This window comes from Ranitomeya variabilis, chromosome 4, assembly GCF_051348905.1.
Source record: "Ranitomeya variabilis isolate aRanVar5 chromosome 4, aRanVar5.hap1, whole genome shotgun sequence".
Classification (NCBI taxonomy): Eukaryota; Metazoa; Chordata; class Amphibia; order Anura; family Dendrobatidae; genus Ranitomeya; species Ranitomeya variabilis.
Window position 1 is genome coordinate 24,220,203 of NC_135235.1, and position 18,791 is coordinate 24,238,993.

Below are 18,791 nucleotides of genomic sequence, written 5' to 3' on the forward strand. Positions count from 1 at the left end.
AAAACTTCGTGAATCGGGTGATTTTTGTTTTTTACTGGCTTTTACATGAAGCGGTAGACAACTAGGGTATATAAGGGAAGATACGATATTAGAGGATGAGATCCTCTCTACTGAACATGTGTCCAGAATCTGCTCTCTGAGAAATGCTGATGCACCCAACCGGGGGCTCCTCAGGTCCATCACAGCTGAGTGATTGTTTAGATTTTATGTTATGTTCCATCGTTGTTTTTATTCTGTTTTTCTTTTCTTTACATTTGTCATTTTGACCAAGTGTATTACACTTTCATGCTTTGCTATTTTTATTTTTTCTTTGCATCTTCATTACAGTGATGTTTAAATCTACCATAAAAAGTGAAAAACGATCGAACATAAACGCATCCTTGTATAACCTTCTAAGCTGGTAGACTACCAGGAATATCAAGCAATTGGCATTCCTAAAGCCTGCTCTGTTAAACGTAGATCTCTCCATAACTTGTACCACTTTCTGTGTCTCACTGATGAATGTTTTGCTAGGAGCCGTTGGTGAAACTGCGCTTCATCTGGCCGTGCTACATGATAATTTGGAGTCTGTGAAGGTTCTGCTTCAACGTGCTCCTGACCTGATAAATATGCCCATGACCTCCGACCTTTACAAAGGTGCGTAATAACATTTTCTAATTGTCTACTATTTCCAAAGAACTAACATTCTATAATGCTGTTAATAGAAAAGGAAGTCCTCCACTTAGAACCTCATCAAAAAAAGTCAGACCCAAAAGTGGCTGCAAGGAGGACCTGATACGTTAATTCATTACGTAGACACTAGCAGGGCCGGACTGGGACTAAAATTCAGCCCTGGCATTTGAAGTTACACAGGCCCACTTGTCACATGGTGACTGTATAATATCTTTGTACACTTGTAGGCAGGGCCGGTTTTAGGCAAAGTGGGGCCCTAGGCAAAGTTTAAAATGGGTCCCCAAATGCTAACATATTGCACATCACACAGAAGCCTTTCTGTTGTATTTACGTGCGCTGAGTTCAGGCCGCTAAACGAGTTTGATCGACAATACTGAAGTTGTTCAACGCTTGTTTCCCGGCCTCTTTCCACCAGCTGAGGAATAATGATGAGACAGAACGATCACTAATAGATCACCATACAGTATCATGTTTTCAGCAGCACATCTACAGTTTACACTGGCAATGTGCTGCTGACAACAAGGCTTTTTTTTCCAGCAAAAACAATCCGAATATGCAGCATTTTACTTGTTTAGTAAAATACACCCCATAGTCCTCCATATATTATAATGTGCTCCATAGTCCTCCATATAGTATAATACACTCCCTATAGTCCTCCATATATTAAAATACACTGCTCAGTCCTCCACATAGTATAATACACTCCTCATAGTCCTCCATATAGCATAATACAATCCTCATAGTCCTCCATATAGCATAATACAATCCTCATAGTGCTCCATATAGTATAATGCACCGCCACAGTCATCCATGTAGTACAATTCACTTCCCATAGTATAATGCACCCCATAGTTCTTCATATAGTATATCGTATTCCCCATAGTCCTCGATACAGTATAATGCAGCCCACATATAGTATAATGCAGCCACCCCAGAGTATAATGCAGCCACCCCAGAGTATAATGCAGCCACCCCAGAGTATAATGCAGCCACCCCAGAGTATAATGCAGCCACCCCAGAGTATAATGCAGCCACCCCAGAGTATAATGCAGCCACCCCAGAGTATAATGCAGCCACCCCAGAGTATGTAACCCCCATAGAATATAATACAGCCCACCTCCCCATAATATATAATGTAGCCCCCCATAAAATATAATGCAGCCCCCCATAGTATATAACGCAGCCTCCCCCATAGAATATAATATACCCCCACAATAGTATATAACACAGCCACATAGTACATAACATGGCCTCCCCCATAGAATATAATATACTCCCCATAGTATATAGCAAAGCCCGCATATTATATGGCACAAACCGCATAGTATACAGCACAGCCTGCATACTATAGCACAGCTCGCGTAGTAGATAACACAGCCCACACAGCAGTATTCAGCACAGATCACACAGTAGTATACAGCACAGACCACACAGTAGTATACAGCACAGTCCACACAGTAGTATACAGCACAGCCCACAGAGTACTATATACAGCACAGCCCACAGAGTACTATATACAGCACAGCCCACAGAGTACTATATACAGCACAGCCCACTATATACAGCACAGCCCACAGAGTACTATATACAGCACAGCCCACAGAGTACTATATACAGCACAGCCCACAGAGTACTATATACAGCACAGCCCACAGAGTACTATATACAGCACAGCCCACAGAGAACTATATACAGCACACAGTAGTATACAGCACAGAGCACAGCCCACAGAGAACTATATACAGCCCACAGTAGTATACAGCACAGAGCACAGCCCACAGAGAGCTATATACAGCCCACAGTAGTATACAGCACAGAGCACAGCCCACAGAGAACTATATACAGCCCACAGTAGTATACAGCACAGAGCACAGCCCACAGAGAACTATATACAGCCCACAGCAGTATACAGCACAGAGCACAGCCCACAGAGAACTATATACAGCCCACATCTCTTCTCTTCCTCCCCTCACCTCCTCCGAGAATGGCCCCACAGTCCAGAAAAAAAAAAAACTCTCCTCACCTCTCCTCGTGCCCAGCGTTGCTTCCTGGTTCCTGCTCCTGTCTCAGCAGCTGCAGTCTGCCCGGGACACAGCAGGTGCGCGATGATATGACGTCATCGCGCACCCGCAGTGTCAGAGGCAGAGCGGGGAATGATGGGAGAGGAGCGTCTGTAGACGCTCTCTCCTCCATCATTGCATTCAACTGTACCGGCGTCTATACGCCGGTATAGTTGAATGCGACGGCGGGGGCGGCGGATTGAGCGGCCCACCACTGGCACCGGCCCTTCTGGCATTTGCCAGAAGTGCCCTATGGCCAGTCCGGCCCTGGACACTAGTGATGAGCGAATTTGTTCGGAAAACGATGGCCAAATATAAATGCGGTACAAATATGGCACATTTGGATTCGTCATCGGAAACGCAAGCAAAATTTTATAAAATCGGTAACATTCGGTTAAAGAGTACTGGAAAATATTTGCATTGCCACAAAAGTATCTTCAGCACTTTTGCAATGATAATGGTGGTGTATCATGAGCATTTTGCATGTGTTTTTGAAGGGAGGGAGGGAGTTTGCAGAGCTCAGAGGTGCGGCGTTCTTGTAATTTCTTTTTTTTTTTTTCCTAACTGTGTGCACATTGCGGCTAGCTATTCAGAGCGCAGGAAACCTCCACAATGTCTTGATACCGCGGCTTGTGTCATTGGCTGCTGAAATGACATGTCCCTCTCCTTATAAAGAGCGGACATCTTGTTTTGACAATGTACAGAAAGTGTAGCTAGCTATTGTCCAGTGTGTTAAATTTACCTTCCAGAACTTTTTTTTCTTTTGTTGTTTGGCCATTACTGAGGTCCACAGACAAAGCCAGCAGGGCACATGTCCTACAAGTGTGCTGTGCACTGCTTCTATTGTGCTTCATGCATGAATATAGCATTCTAAATATTTTGTTGCTAATTCTGTGCTCCTACCACACTATCTGAGCAACATGACTGAAGAAAAAGCGAGGCCATGGTGGAAGGGGAATTAGGCTTGAGGTTCAAGGTGTACGTGGGATAGGTGGCAAGGTTAGTGAACCAATAACGTCCCGTCCTATGCAAAGGCATCTGACAACTTCTGTTACTGGACGGCCTACTCCACTAACTTTCTTTGGCAGATGCACAGAGTTTTGCTGAGGCCCAGAAAGAGCATGTGCTCGAGTGGATGGCAAGCACAGCTTCAAGTGGCCTCTCCTCCTCTTCCTCAACATCACACCCAGTACCTTCCACAGAGGTGGCACCCAAATTCCCCTTGCTCCCGTCGTGTCTCAATTCTCCAACAATACAACTGACTGTATGGAACAGAGATGGATGAGTCTGAAGAGCTGTTTACACATTCTATGCCACGGTCATCAGAAGTGTACACAAAAGCTTCAGAGTCAAGAGGAGGAAATCTGCATCGATGCCTTAAACTTTTTTTATTTTTTTTAGCTTGGATCTGGGGCAGGAAGAAGTAGGGTCTGAAAAGCATCCTGACCCTCATCAGATGATAACCCCTGGGGGAGAGGTGATCCTGATGACACACATATATCTGAGGCTCACGTGGACTGTGCTGACAGGGCAGGAAGAGGGTGATTCCAAGGGCGAGAAATGTGACAATGGTAGTCTACGAAACTGATATTTGTGCCACCTGAATGTGGCTCAGCATGAAAGCAGGTTGAGCTGTTGCATGTGGTATCAGGGCTCCCAGCACAGGAGGTCTACACCGATCCTTCAACCACCTTGTCTTTCTGTGACATTCAATTGAAAGCTGTAAATGTTGTCCCAGACCATGATATCTTGTGCCTGGCTGATTGCTGCAGTTCCATGCTACAATTTGTAGTGTGTGTGAATTGAGGCCACTTTCCTGGTGTCTGTCCCTCATTTGATGTGTTTTGGCAGCATTAGGGGCCATTATAAGGTGTTATGCACGCATTTGTTTTTGCCTCCCATTGACATGAATGACTTTGGGTGAATATTCGACAAATTAATCAGTGAATATTGCAAATTCGACAATCGTAATCTGAACCGAATATTTAAATATTCGCTCATCTCTAGTAGACACCCCAATGATCATTCTAGGGTGGTTTTGCTGCTGCTTATGACCATCTATATGTTTAGAATGCAACCACAATAATTGAAAAGGAATGGACTAATAGTTTCAAAATGAACTTGTAATGCCTATAAGGCTAGGATCACATTGCGTTAGGGCAATCCGTTTAACGCATACGCTAGCGGATTATGTGCTAATGCAATATTCCAAAAGGGATCGCGTTTGGCGATTCCCGCTAGCGCAGATGCCCGATCTGCGCTAGCGAGGAACGGACCTCGGACGCTGCAAGCAGCGTTTGAGGTCCGTCCGAAAATAATGGGACATCGCTAGCGCATGCCAAAAATGGCATGTGTCAGCAATGCGTTGGCGACCCGTTAGCACATTGCGGTCAATGGGTGCGCTAACGGACCCGTTACTTAGCATTAATTGTGACAATTGCGCCATGTAACGGAGTCCTCTAGCGGACACCCATTAACGCAATGTGAACCTAGCCTTATTTGTTTTTTGTGTGTGTGGTAGCCATGCAAAAAATTGAAATGCTGACTTCCAGGTTTATGAAGATCATGGTTGATCACTGGTGGTCCCAACTCTCAATAGCCAGAAACCATATTAATCATCTGGGAATCCTTTTAGCTAAAAAGGATAACATAATATGTATGAATGCCATCTGGACGCTTAGGTGTAACCCACATAACAGCGAGGAGAACATGTAAACTATTGCTAATGATGGTCTAGATTCCTTTTATCAGTTGTAATAATGGATTACATTGATGGCTCTAATCCCAGGACATGTGGACCATCCATATTTAAATGGTCAATGTACTTTCAGACAACTTGGTTTTATGTGAAAAATCTTCATATTCCTCTTCAATTCACTTTATATACAAAATGTTTGTGGTTTTACCTCTAAAAAATCGCTTCAAAGTTTCGGCCATTAGGTGCTTCCCTTTTGTGTAAATTGCGGTTCACAGCCTGTTGTTTAGTGTAATCCATCTCTAGTAGCAAACAAGTCCATATTTTTTACAGGAGGTGGGTCTTTGTCACTCTACAGGAAGTGGGAGGTGGGTCTTTGTCCTTCTGCAGGAAGTTGAGTGACTTTTTGCCTCCCCTTAAGAAGATGAGGCTGATCTTTATCCCTTTACTGGAAGTGCAGTGGTTTTTGTTGCTCTACAAAAAAGGGGTGACGGTGAATCTATTTCTACCTCCTGTTCTAATTTCTGTCAAGCTACAGTACAGAGCAAAAGTTTGGACACACCTTCTCATTTAAAGATTTTTCTGTGTTTTCATGACTGTGAAAATTGTACATTCACACTGAAGGCATCAAAACTATGAATTAACACATGTGGAATTATATACTTAAAAAAGTGTGAACAACTGAAAATATGTCTTATGTTCTAGGTTCTTCAAAGTAGCCACCTTTTGCTTTGACTGCTTTGCACACTCTTGGCATTCTCTTGATGAGCTTCAAGAGGTAGTCACGGGGAATGGTTTTCACTTCACAGGTGTGTCCTGTCAGGTTTAATAAGTGGGATTTTTTGCCTTATAAATGGGGTTGGGACCATTAGTTGTTTTGAGCAGAAGTCTGGTGGATACACAGCTGATAGTCCTACTGAATAGACTGTTAGCTGCTTTTTTCTTGCCATAATACAAATTCTATGTAAAGAAAAATGAGTGGCCAATGGCCATTGTTTAGTTTAAGAAATAAAGGTCAGTCAGTCTGAAAAATTGGGAAAATTTTGAAGGTGTCCCCAAGTTCAGTGGCAAAAACCATCAAGCGCTGCAAAGAAACTGGCTCACATGAGGACCGCCCCAGGAAAGGAAGACCAAGAGTCACCTCTGCTTCTGAGGATAAGTTTATCCGAGTCACCAGCCTCAGAAATCGCAGGTTAACAGCTGCTCAGATTAGAGATCAGGTCAATGCCACACAGAGTTCTAGCAGCAAACACATCTCTACAACAACTGTTAAGAGGAGACTTTGTGCAGCAGGCCTTCATGGTAAAATAGCTGCTAGGAAACCACTGCTAAGGACAGGCAACAAGCAGAAGAGACTGGTTTGGGATAAAGAACACAAGGAATGGACATTAGACCAGTGGAAATCTGTGCTTTGGTCTGATGAGTCCAAATTTGAGATCTGTGGTTCCAACCACCGTGTCTTTGTGTGACGCAGAAAAGGTGAACGGATGGACTCTACATGCCTGGTTCCCACCGTGAAGCATGGAGGAGGAGGTGTGATGGTGTGGGGGTGCTTTGCTGGTGACACTGTTGGGGATTTATTCAAAATTGAAGGCATACTGAACCAGCATGGCTACCACAGCATCTTGCAGCGGCATGCTATTCCATCCGGTTTGCGTTTAGTTGGACCATTTATTTTTCAACAGGACAGTGACCCCAAACACACCTCCAGGCTGTGTAAGGGCTATTTGACCAAGAAGGAGAGTGATGGGGTGCTACACCAGATAACCTGGCCTCCAGTCACCAGACCTGAACCCAATCGAGATGGTTTGGGGTGAGCTGGACCATAGAGTGAAGGCAAAAGGGCCAACAAGTGCTAAGCATCTCTGGGAACTCCTTCAAGATTCTTGGAAGACCATTCCCAGTGACTACCTCTTGAAGCTCATCAAGAGAATGCCAAGAGTGTGCAAAGCAGTCATCAAAGAAAAAGGTGGCTACTTTGAAGAACCTAGAATATAAGACACATTTTCAGTTGTTTCACACTTTTTTTGTTAAGTATATAATTCCACATGTGTTAATTCATAGTTTTGATGCCTTCAGTGTGAATGTACAATTTTCATAGTCATGAAAATACAGATAAATCTTTAAATGAGAAGGTGTGTCCAAACTTTGTCTGTACTGTATATACAGACATAAGAGTGGCAGTTCATTTCATGGCAGGCAATGCATTCTAGGATGTATGGCAATGAAATTCAGATACCTATAGTAATCATAGAATGCTGATGAAAGCTAACCACCTGCTCAAAAAGAGCATTGGGACATTTCCTGGATACATTATGTGCACTTAACTCAATTTTGCACATTGTTGGGGATGAGGAAAGCCCAACAACATGGTTTTACCTGGGGTAAAGGACAGGTATGCTTAGAAGTCCCTTCCCTGTTTTTAGTTTTGAAAGACACAATAAAATCATGACCGTCAAAGGGGATTCAAACTTTACTTGTGACAAAAGAATTATGGTAGTAGAAATTGGGAGCCATATGCTGGCTGCAAAAGATTACAGAAGAATCTAATCTGTGCTTCCTTTCCTTTGGTCAGAGGAAGCATTTGCAGCACTTACTCCCGTGTCTTATACTAGTTTGCCATATGCTTTTGGTTGTAAGTTGCATAGAATGTTAGAGCAGTTTAGTAGCATTATCATATATACATTGGTGTAACGTGAAACTTCTGGGCCACAGTGAAAAATTTCCAAGAGGGGTCTCGAACTGCCACAGGTTTTTAGTAGTATAGATCTTCTCATATGGCCAAAGAAACCTTGTGGGCTGACTATGAATGCAACGCCCTGCTCCTATTATAGTTACACCCCTGCATATATCCATGTAAGAGAAATATCTCAAAGTTATGAAAGTTTCAATTTTCCTTCCAATTCTCTCCTTGTAGATGCTCCTCAGCTCACATTAAGCAGTATTTTAGCCTGTGTACTAGATATTTACCTGCAATCATTTGACATAAATTCCTTGAAACCATGTTCTTGCACTTTGTCCGATAGGTCAGACAGCCTTACATCTCGCTGTCATGAGACAGAATGTGGCGATTGTTCAGGAGCTGATTAAGAATCGAGCCAATGTTAGCACTCCCCGGGCTATCGGCACTTATTTCCAATTCAAGCCCGATTCCTTTTATTATGGTGAGTAACTAACTATTCATTAACTTGTAAAGAAACTACTTATTACCCACTCAAAAAATATTCTACCATTTTTAAGTGTCATTAGTAGAGTTGAGCGACTTTTACTTTTTTAGGATCGAGTCGGGTTTCACGAAACCTGACTTTCTCAAAAGTCAGGTCGGGTGAAATCGGCCGATTATTGCGAAAAGTCGGGGATCTGACTGAAACACGAAACCCAATGCAAGTCAATGAGGAAGCAAAGTCGGCAGTGAGTGGAGGACAGGAAAACACCTACAGTGCCCATTTTAATGCCAAAAACATCAATTCTTGTTACTTAAGCTTGTCAATCTTAATTTACCTTATAATAATAATAATAATAGTTAGGCATTGAAAACTGGGGGTCATTTGGCTAAAGTTGTGGGGGGGTAGGGCTGGCTCAAGATTTTTGTGGGCCCAGGAAATGCGGACTACGTCACGGCGGTGGAGCAGGGAGAGATAAGTATTTCAACTTTGCAAGTGCTGTGATCCTGAGCAAGCAGGGGGGGCCCACTCGTTCGCATTGGAACTGGCACAGGGCCCCTCATAGTTCGGCGGCGTGTTTGACGGCGGTGGCACCTCCCACCAACAGAGACACTTTTGCGTACTATGAGGGGCCCTGTGCCAGTGACGTCGCCAACGAGTATGTGCCCCCCACCTGATGAAGGAACCTGCACTTACATCTGCACCTTCCTCTTTGTCCCCATGTAAGGTGGTATAGTATGCGGGAAGGGGAACCTGACTTTCAGCAGGGTCAGATTCTGGCTGTGTAGAGTGCAATGGGAATGTAGTGGTCTGGGTCAATGTACCAGCAGACTCATCTAGCAGTGGCTGGGCAATGGGCAGGATGAGGAGGAAAAACAGAGATAGAGGCCCAAATAATAAAGTAGGCTAAATGCAAAATTGGTAACAGGAGTAAACAGGCGGCACTGCTGTTCAGTGGAGGAGAACAAGCAGCGGCAGACCCCGTTAGTAGGCCCTACCAAACAAGTAGGCCAAATGCAGTTTAATATTCGACACAGGATGAAACTGGCGGCTCAGCTTTGTTCAGCGGAGGACAATTGTAAGGAGTGGCGCAGACAGACTTAGTAGGCCTAAAATAAAAAAGTAGGCTAAATGCAGTTCAAAATTGGTAACTGGAATAAACTGGCAGCATTGCTTTGTTCAGTGTCGGAAAATTGTAATGAGTAGCAGACAAAGTTAGTAGGTCCAAATAATAAAGTGGACTAAATGTCTGCCAAATTGTTCATAAGTAAAATGGTGGCATAGCTAGGCACAGGGGTGGGCTCCTCTGCTGAGTAGCAGACAGTGTTAGTAGGCGCAAAGTATTAGCTGGTCTAAATGGAGGCCAGGGCCCCTGTATATTTTTACTATCTATCATTTCAACAAATTTGTATTGGCAGTGCCATTGAAGGATTTAACAGCACAGACTACACAGTGGTGGAGCAGGGAGAGGTAAGTATTGCTAGTGGTAGAGCACTATTTGAGCAGGGGGGGAACACTCTCTCGTGGGCGGCAGTACTGGCACAGGGCCCCTCATATTACGACGGTGTGTCTGACGTTGGTTGTGCACCACCACCGTCAGAAACACTTCTTTGTACTATGAGGGACCCTGTGCCAGTGCCGTCGCCCAAGAGTGGGCACACCCACATGTCCAGGCAAACTGCACTCGCACGGGTGCTTGCGCCAAGTGGTGACCATGGCCCTTTGGGGGGAGTCAGCCCATTTAGGGAGGTATAAAAATGGCCTATGGTGGACATTCAGCAGCTGCAAATGGAGGAATTGGAGAAGTCAGTAAGAGGAGGCCAAAAGCAAGACATTTTTCAGGCAAGCTACGTGTCAGCAGGGGAAGGTGGGGCAAAATAACTTGAAATCCATGATTGGTTCATTTTAATGAAGGTTAGATCATCAACATTTTTGGTAGCCAGACGAGTCCTTTTTTTCGGTCAGGATTGAACCAGCAGCACTGAAGACTCTTTCTGATAGCACACTAGCAGCTGGGCAAGCGAGCTCCTGTAATGCATATTCTGCCAATTCAGGCCAGGTGTCTATTTTAGATGCCCAGTAATCAAAGGGGAATGACCTGTGAGGGAGAACCTTGATAAGGGAGGAAAAATAGTTCGTAACCATACTGGAAAAATGTAGTCTCCTGTCGCTTTTGAATCGATGCAGCAGTACCTGTCGTGTCTGCGGTCATTGCGAAATCACTCCACAACCTGGTCATAAAACCCCTCTGTCCAATGCCACTTCTGATTTGTGCACCTCTGCCATGTTGCCCCCTACGGCTCATGTGAGAACAATCACCGCCGCTGTGTGCTGGGAATGCCTGAACCAAAGGGTCTACAAGAGTTGCTTGTTTGGTAGCCAATATTTGCTCAAGGTTCTCATGTGGCATGATATTTTGTAATTTTCCTTTTATATCATGGATCCAGGAGGCAGGGCAACCAGTAATCGTCATCGGTCATCATTTTGATAATGCGGGGGTCCCATTTTAGGATACGCAAGGCATACTCTGCCATGTGGGCCAATGTTCCAGGTGTCAATTCACTGCTTGTGCTGGGTTGAGGAGCACTTTCTTGCAAATCTACATCACAAGTGTCCCGCAAGGAACCTGTACCAGACCTTGCAGCGCCACCAGTTTCTATTGCCCCCTGAGAAGCTTCCTTATCCCATACATATTCAGCCCCATTATCTTCCTCCTCCTCTTCGTCCGCCACCTCGTCCTGGACAGTTCCCTGACCAGACAATGGCTGACTGCAGCCGAGGATGAGGGAAGCCTTGATGACAGACGCCTGCTCCTTAATGTGCGTCAAACTTTTCATCAGCAGACGCATTAGTGGGATGCTCATGCTTATGATGGCGTGGTCTGCACTTACCAGCCATGTGCATTCCTCAAAACACTGAAGGACTTGATAGAGGTCTTGTAGCTTCGACCACTGCACACTTGACAACTCCATGTCTGCCATCCAACTGCTTGCCCGTGTATGTGTATCCTTCCACAAAAACATTACAGCACTCCTCTGTTTGCATAGCCTCTGAAGCATGTGCAGTGTGGAGTTCCACCTTGCTGCAACATCGATTTATTAGGCGGTGCTGGGGAAGCTTCAGCGGTCGCTGATGGTTCAGCATACGGCTGGAGTGTACGGGTGACCGGCGGATGTGCGAGCAAAGTCTTTGCACCTTCAGGAGCAGGGCTGGTAACCCCGGATAACTTTTCAGGAAGCACTGCACCACCAGGTTCAAGGTGTGAGCCAGGCAAGGTATGTGTTTTGGTTGTGAAAGGGCTATGGCAGCCATAAAATTCCTTCCGTTATCACTGACTACCTTGCCTGCCTCAAGATGTACACTGCCCAGCCATGACTGAGTTTCTTGCTGCAAGTACTCGGCCAGTACTTCCGCGGTGTCTGTTGCCCAAACACTTGATTTCCAACACAGCCTGCTGACGCTTACCACTAGCTGTTCCATAATGGGACACCTCGTCTGCAACACTGGCAGCTGCGGATGGAATGGTCGTGCGACTGCGCTCTGTGGACGAGCTTTCACTTCTGCTGGAGGAGGAGGAGGGGTGCCGAACACCTACAGCCAACTGTTTCCTAGACCGTGGGCTAGGCAGAACTGTCCCCTGTGGACCCTGCATCCACCACATTAACCCAGTGTGCCGTGATGGACATATAATGTCCCTGGCCATGCCTACTGGTCCATGCATCTGTTGTGAGGTGCACCTTTCTACTTACTGATTGCCTCAGTGCATGGACAATGCGGTCTTTGACATGCTGGTGGAGGGCTGGGATGGCTTTTCTCGCAAAGAAGTGCCGACTGGGTAGGTCATAGCGTGGTACTGCGCAGGCCATCAGGGCTTTGAAAGCTTTGCTTTCAACCAACCGGTAGGGCATCATCTCTGACGAGATTAGTCTTGCAATGTGGGCATTCAAACCCTGTGTACGCGGATGAGAGGATGAGTACTTTCTTTTCCTAATGAGTCTCTTGTAGGGTGAGCTGGTCTGGAGAGCTGCATATGGTGGAACAAGCGGTGGTGGTGGTGGACATGGCGGATTGAGAGAGGGTTGGTGATGGTATTCTTGATGTTGACCTACATACAGTGTTTCCTACCAAAAACCTTGTGATTCCCTGACTGCTTTGGCCTTGCGACGATACCTCCACATTTGCTGCTGGTGGTGTCCTGACCGGTGGGCTTACAGTGAGGGAAGCAATGTAGCGTTGCTGACTACCTTCATTCTGAGCAGGTGCACCAACGGTACGGGACGTTTGGTAGTTAGTCCAGGCTTGCAAGTGCATGCTGGTTAAATGTCTACGCATGCACGTTGTATTTAAATTTTGGGGATTCGTCGCTCTGCTTAAGGTCTTTGAGCATTTCCTACAGATAACTTTGCACTGATCATTCGGATCTTGGTTAGAAAATTGCCACACTCCACTATTCCTACTATCGAATACCTTTTCAGGCATTGCACGCTGTGCTACTTTCACCGGATGGCCATGCTGTCCTAAAACTGTTTTTCTGGTTGACAAACGTTTTTGGCCTGAGACGGGCCTGCCAGATGAAAGCTGTTGCGATGTAGATGGCTGCTGCAGATCCTCCTCCTCCGCTTCTGAGCTACTGTCAGTGGCACTCTCTTCCCCCAATGGCTGCCAATCTGGGTCAACAACTGGGTCATCTATCACCTCCTCTTCAATGTCATGTGCACCTTTCTCTGTGTCGCCGTGTATGGTGCTATAGCGTTCGGGATGGGGCACCATAGTCTCATCAGGGTCAGATTCTGCCTCAGTACACTGCGAGGGCAATGTAGTGATTTGAGTCAATGGAACATCATAATAATCTAGCTGTGGCTGTGCATCAGTGCCCTCCATGTCCGATTCATCTTGTAATGGGCAGTTAACAATTTTCCCTTTCTAACCCAGGCACAGTTTGTGTAAAGAGCTCCATGGAGTAACCTGTAGTGTTGCCTGACGCATCCTTCACTTTTGGTTTGGGTGAAGGACACAAGGAAGCGACTTGTTCCTGACCGGGAGCATCCACTGATGACTGCTTTTAAATTTGGAACTTTCTGCACAGGAGGCGAAAGAGCTAGAGGCTGTGCCAGCAAGGAAAGCCAAAACTTGTTCCTGCTGCTCTGGCTTTAACAGCGGTTTTCCTACTCCCTGATAAGGGAGCCTTCAAGGCCTTGTGTAGCCAGAAGATGACGCTGGCTCAACAACTCGAGCCTTAGCTGCTATTTTTCCCACTACCACCAGATGCTGCTCCACCACCATCATTACCAGCTGGCAACGACCGCCCACGGCCTCTTCCACCAGACTTCCTCATTTTTGGGAAAATGTAACCAAAATAACTGTTATATGGTACTGTAAAACAAGGTAGAAGGTGTATCTAAACTTGTTGAGAATTTAAATCTCCCTTTTTTGGGGGGGGAGACTGCAGCAAAACTCAGGCCCTGTGTATAAAACAACACAATGTAAGTGGCAGAAAGTGGCTGGCAGATATACGGCAAACTAACAGAACTGACGTATATCCAGTGTGTGACAATTTGAATCTCCCTTTTTCTTTTGGGGAGACTGCACCACAACTCAGGCCCAGTATATTTTACAACGCAATGTGAGTGGCAGCAAGTGGCTGGCTGATACACTACTAACTAAGAGGACTGAGGTATATCCACTTTGTGAGAATTTCAATCTCGCTTTTTTGGGGGGGGGAGACTGAACCCAAACTCTGGCCCACTGTTTTTGAAAACACAATGTAAGTGGCAGAACGTGGCTGTCTGATATACGACAAACTAACAGAACTGACGTATATCCACTTTGTGAGAATTTGAATCTCCCTTTTTTGGGGGGAGAGACAGCACCACAATTCAGGCCCAGTGTGTAACACAACGCAATGTAAGTGGCTGGAAGATATCTGAAAAAATCCAAGGACTGTAGTACAATTTCTATCTCCCTACAATGATCTCAGGACAAGTATGGCAGCAACAAAAAGGACTGCTGCACACAAGTGTGGACAAATAAACAAGATAACTGCAGAAAGGAGCAACAGGATTTTTGCTTTTAAAAAGCAGTTGGTTTGCACAGCAGCGGTGCAAACAGCAATGCAGCTATCAGGGAGCCTTATAAGGCAGCCTAATAAGCTACAGAGCTGATGCACAAAGATATAGCCTCCACTGTCCCTGCAAAAAAAGGTGGTGTTGGACAGTGGAAATCGCTACAGCACAAGCAGTTTGGGGGTTAATCTTTCCTCCCTAACCTCTCCCTATGCTGAGATCGGCAGAAGTAAGATGGCGGTCGGCGTGCACACCCCTTTATAGCCCCTGTGACGCCGCAGAAAGCAAGCCAATCGCTGCCATGCCCTTCTCTAAGATGGTGGGAACCGAGACCTATGTCATCACACTGCCCACACTCTGCGTCCTCCTTCATTGGCTGAAAAATGGCGCTGAAAGCGTCATAAACGCGACTTTGGCGCGCAGATCGCCGACCACATGGCCAATCCCACAGTGGGATCGGGTCGGGTTTCACGAAACCCCGACTTTGCCGAAAAGTCGGCTATTTTTTTATTTTTTTTTTTTAATTTGTCCGATCCGTTTTGCTCAACCCTAGTCATTAGTTCATACAATTTATCCCCACTTGCTAAATAAATGTTGGCAAAAAGTAAGGGGTGAATAGAATGGAGTATGACTGAAGGATCAGACTACATGGGTTTGTTGTTTTTTTTGGTGTAGTCTGTAACCACAAACACATTGATCCGCATAGGAGCTGTAAACCTAAAACACTAGACGTATAGGGAACGTAGTTTGGGATTTTAAGATATACCGTACTTCTATTCAATTTGCTTTTACTTTTCCCAAAAACCATTTCAAAATGGCCTGAAAAATTAAAAAAAAAAAAAAAAGCTATACTCATCCTTACCAATCCACTTTCTCCCTGTGCTTCCTCAGGTGTCTGACCCCATCTTGACACGCTAGAAATGTCAGTAAGTGGCTCATCAGCCAACCCGTGACTAATCCTGGTCATCCCTGTAGTCGCGGTTTTGCTGAGCTTTCATTTCAGCCATTTCCAGATGGGATCAAGAAGAGGATTGGACATGAATGAATTTTGCTTTTTATCCTCCAGACAAACTCTTTAAATTGATTATTTCAACACGTTTAACTCTTAATACAGGACATCCATCTGCTTACTTCCTCAGCTATGGACAGCCGCAAACACACACATGTGTTCCATGGACAGCTTGAGTCATCCAAAGCAGAGACTGGTCTCGTACAAAGCCCCTTAGCTTTGGTTCATGAAACTAAGTCCTTACAATAAGAGTCCACTTCATCTGTTGTAAGATGTAACTTTTTTCATTACAGGAGAGCACATTCTTTCATTTGCCGCATGTGTGGGTAATGCAGAGCTGGTTCGACTGATATTGCTGGAAGGAGCTGATGCTAATGCCAAAGACTCCAACGGTAAGTAATTTACACAGACACAAAGTTCACATGTATTATCATCTTGCACCAGCTTTATTTTATTTCTATTTTTTTCGTGTGCCAGGGGTGGCTCTCCTTAAGACCTTCTATTTATGGAGCGTTATTGGCTATGAGTTTTTGGGGGCAGGAGAAAAAAAGAAGCACATTTCTCACAGAATGAATAACCAATCGTTAGGGCCACCAAATATATCAGTTTCCAACCCTTAACTGAGCCTTACAACACGACTATTAAAACAAGCGTGCATCTTCAGACAAGTTTTTGGGTCCTTTCCTTCATTGGTGTGTAGCGTGGTTTCTCTGGATGATTAAGTAGCCCTTCAAGCAACTTTGGGTTGAGGTCTGCTCACCTTAAGTATTAGTAGGTTTTCATGGTAAATTGGGTCCCTCCCAGTAAGAATATTTCTAGTACAATCTATAGGGGTGGCATGCTATTATTTGACTGTAGCCAAGAAAATGTATTAGTTTTGGGGTTAGCACCATTTTCATCTATTAGTCTCTCTCCAGGTAATACCATCCTCCACATCCTGACATTACAGCCAAATAAGATGTCTGCCTCTCAGATGTATGATCTTATCGTCAGCCATCATAGAGAGAAGTATGGCCAAGGGCTTGAAGAAATATACAACAACGATGGTCTTACACCATTAAAAATGGCAGCGGTGGAAGGTAACACTGTGGTATGTATGCAGAAGAGACCACATCTATTTGTATACCAACTGCAAGTTATAACTTATTCTACTTATATTTATATAAGTATTTTGGGCAATTTTCAAATTGGCCATATTAGACATCTGGTGGACTTTGAGATTTAGAATGAAAGTGGGCAAAGCATCTTTCACATACCTATTCCGCTTTTACACAATACATTCACTTTCTCTGCTTGTCAATTTTTTTTTTCCAGCTGTTCCAGCACATGGTACAAAAGAGAAGACAACTTCAGTGGACATTTGGTCCCATTAGCTGCTATCTCTATGACCTGACTGAGATTGACACGTGGGAAGATCCTCACTCCGTACTGGATTTGGTGATTTCGGGGAAAAAAAAAGAGGTGTGTGTATATAATGCAATCCATCTATTAAAGTGTATTCTGGTGCCTTGAGATTGAGGGAAAAGCAAGTAGTTGTAAAGATGTAAATAAATGTTTGGCAGTGCCGTGAAGCACCAAGCAGCAGTACTTTAGTTTGAATAGTCCTCCGTGCTGACAGGCCCTTTTAAGTAATTAATGATGCAAAGGTGCTTCATACTTGATTAGTTGGAGCCTGTATTACATATTTTTCATACAAATCTCCATTTGTTGCCAGGCACGACGGATATTGGACTTAACTCCAGTAAAGGAGCTGGTCAGCACAAAGTGGCAGAGGTTCGGACGTCCGTATTTCTGGACCTTGGCTGCTCTTTACATTCTGTACATGACCATTGTGACTCTAAGTTGTGTGAACCGACCTCTTAGACCAAGACCAGACAACAGGACTGATCCTAGGGACATCACAATTCTGGTGCAGAAGACCCTAAAAGTGAGAATCTTGTCTATATTTTACACACTGTCAAAATAACTTTTTGATTTTTTTTATATATATATATATATATATATATATATATATATATATATATATATATATATATATTTTTTTTTTTTTAAGATGGTCACTCCACAAACTCCAATTAGAAACCAGCATTTTATATAGAGATAGATTTGCTTTGAATGTGAATGGAGCAGAAAATTCAGACAACTCTAAATCATTATAAAATAAATAAAGTAAAGGATTTATAATTGAATTTAGAATTTACATTCTGGGAAAAATGTCTTATTGTTTTATTATTATGCACGACATGACAAGGAGGCAGTAAATAAAAAGCTACCAGTTATGGTTGCTTCTCTGACCCAGTGGTGAGGTCGCAATGCAGATTTCCTGGGTTGTTGAGTTTCTTGTTGACTTCAGTGCTAGTCACATGTAAATATTTCTATAAATTCCTTGGTGATTGACAAGTTGAGAACAAAATACTGATATTTTTTTTTCTTTCTTTCTTTTAGTACTGATGACAGATTTTAAGTATACCTTTGGCCATGTATAAAGCATTCCTAGCGCACCATTATGTGCCGTCTCATTGCCACTTGTCATAAATATGTTGTCATAACTTTTGCAGAGTGTTTCCCCTTAAATATTGTAAAACATCCATAAATATAACTCCTTGAGTTCTCCTTGTCCGGCCATTTCTTATTTGTTGTTGTTTTTTTTTCTATTAACACACAACGGCAGCTAATTTGACCCGTCACCCGACTCCTATAGATTTACTAGAATTTTTTTATTCCATTTTTGTGGGTATAAGGGGAAGTTGGTGAACATTCAATATTTGTAATATGCAAATACCGTATGTTATTTTTTTTGTCACAAGTGACCCTACTTTTGAATCTGCTTCAATACAAAAAAAAATCAAATAGCTACTTGGTTGATCTGTCCACTTTTTTATTCTTTGGGCTTTGGTTGAAACGTTCCATAAATTTTGATGCACTTTCCTATAGAGCAACCCCTTTCATTGTTAGAGTTGTGTTTTTTGGTTTTTTTTTACCTTTTTCGGGGGTGGTAATTTTAGCAGAAATCCATATATTTGGGAATTTTTGAGCCAACCAATATTCCTATAACCAAAAGCATCTGGCTGAATAAGAGATTCACAGAACTATTACAAGATAAACCAAAAGTTAAAAGAAAATGGTACA

The 18,791-nt window shown here is 44.0% G+C and overlaps 1 protein-coding gene across 2 annotated transcripts in view; it reads left to right on the plus strand.

Annotated features, from left to right (window-relative positions):
• Positions 1-18,791, plus strand: part of LOC143769516 (transient receptor potential cation channel subfamily V member 6-like) — a 37,365-nt gene that overhangs the window by 13,688 nt on the left and 4,886 nt on the right. Inside the window, exons 4-9 of one of the 2 annotated variants that reach the window (XM_077258141.1) lie at positions 514-636; positions 8,454-8,591; positions 15,956-16,054; positions 16,580-16,752; positions 16,977-17,123; positions 17,377-17,589. In XM_077258141.1, the coding sequence (XP_077114256.1) occupies positions 514-636; positions 8,454-8,591; positions 15,956-16,054; positions 16,580-16,752; positions 16,977-17,123; positions 17,377-17,589 (893 nt within the window). The remainder of the gene's footprint in view (positions 1-513; positions 637-8,453; positions 8,592-15,955; positions 16,055-16,579; positions 16,753-16,976; positions 17,124-17,376; positions 17,590-18,791) is intronic. The other variant, XM_077258142.1, reaches the window with a different exon arrangement.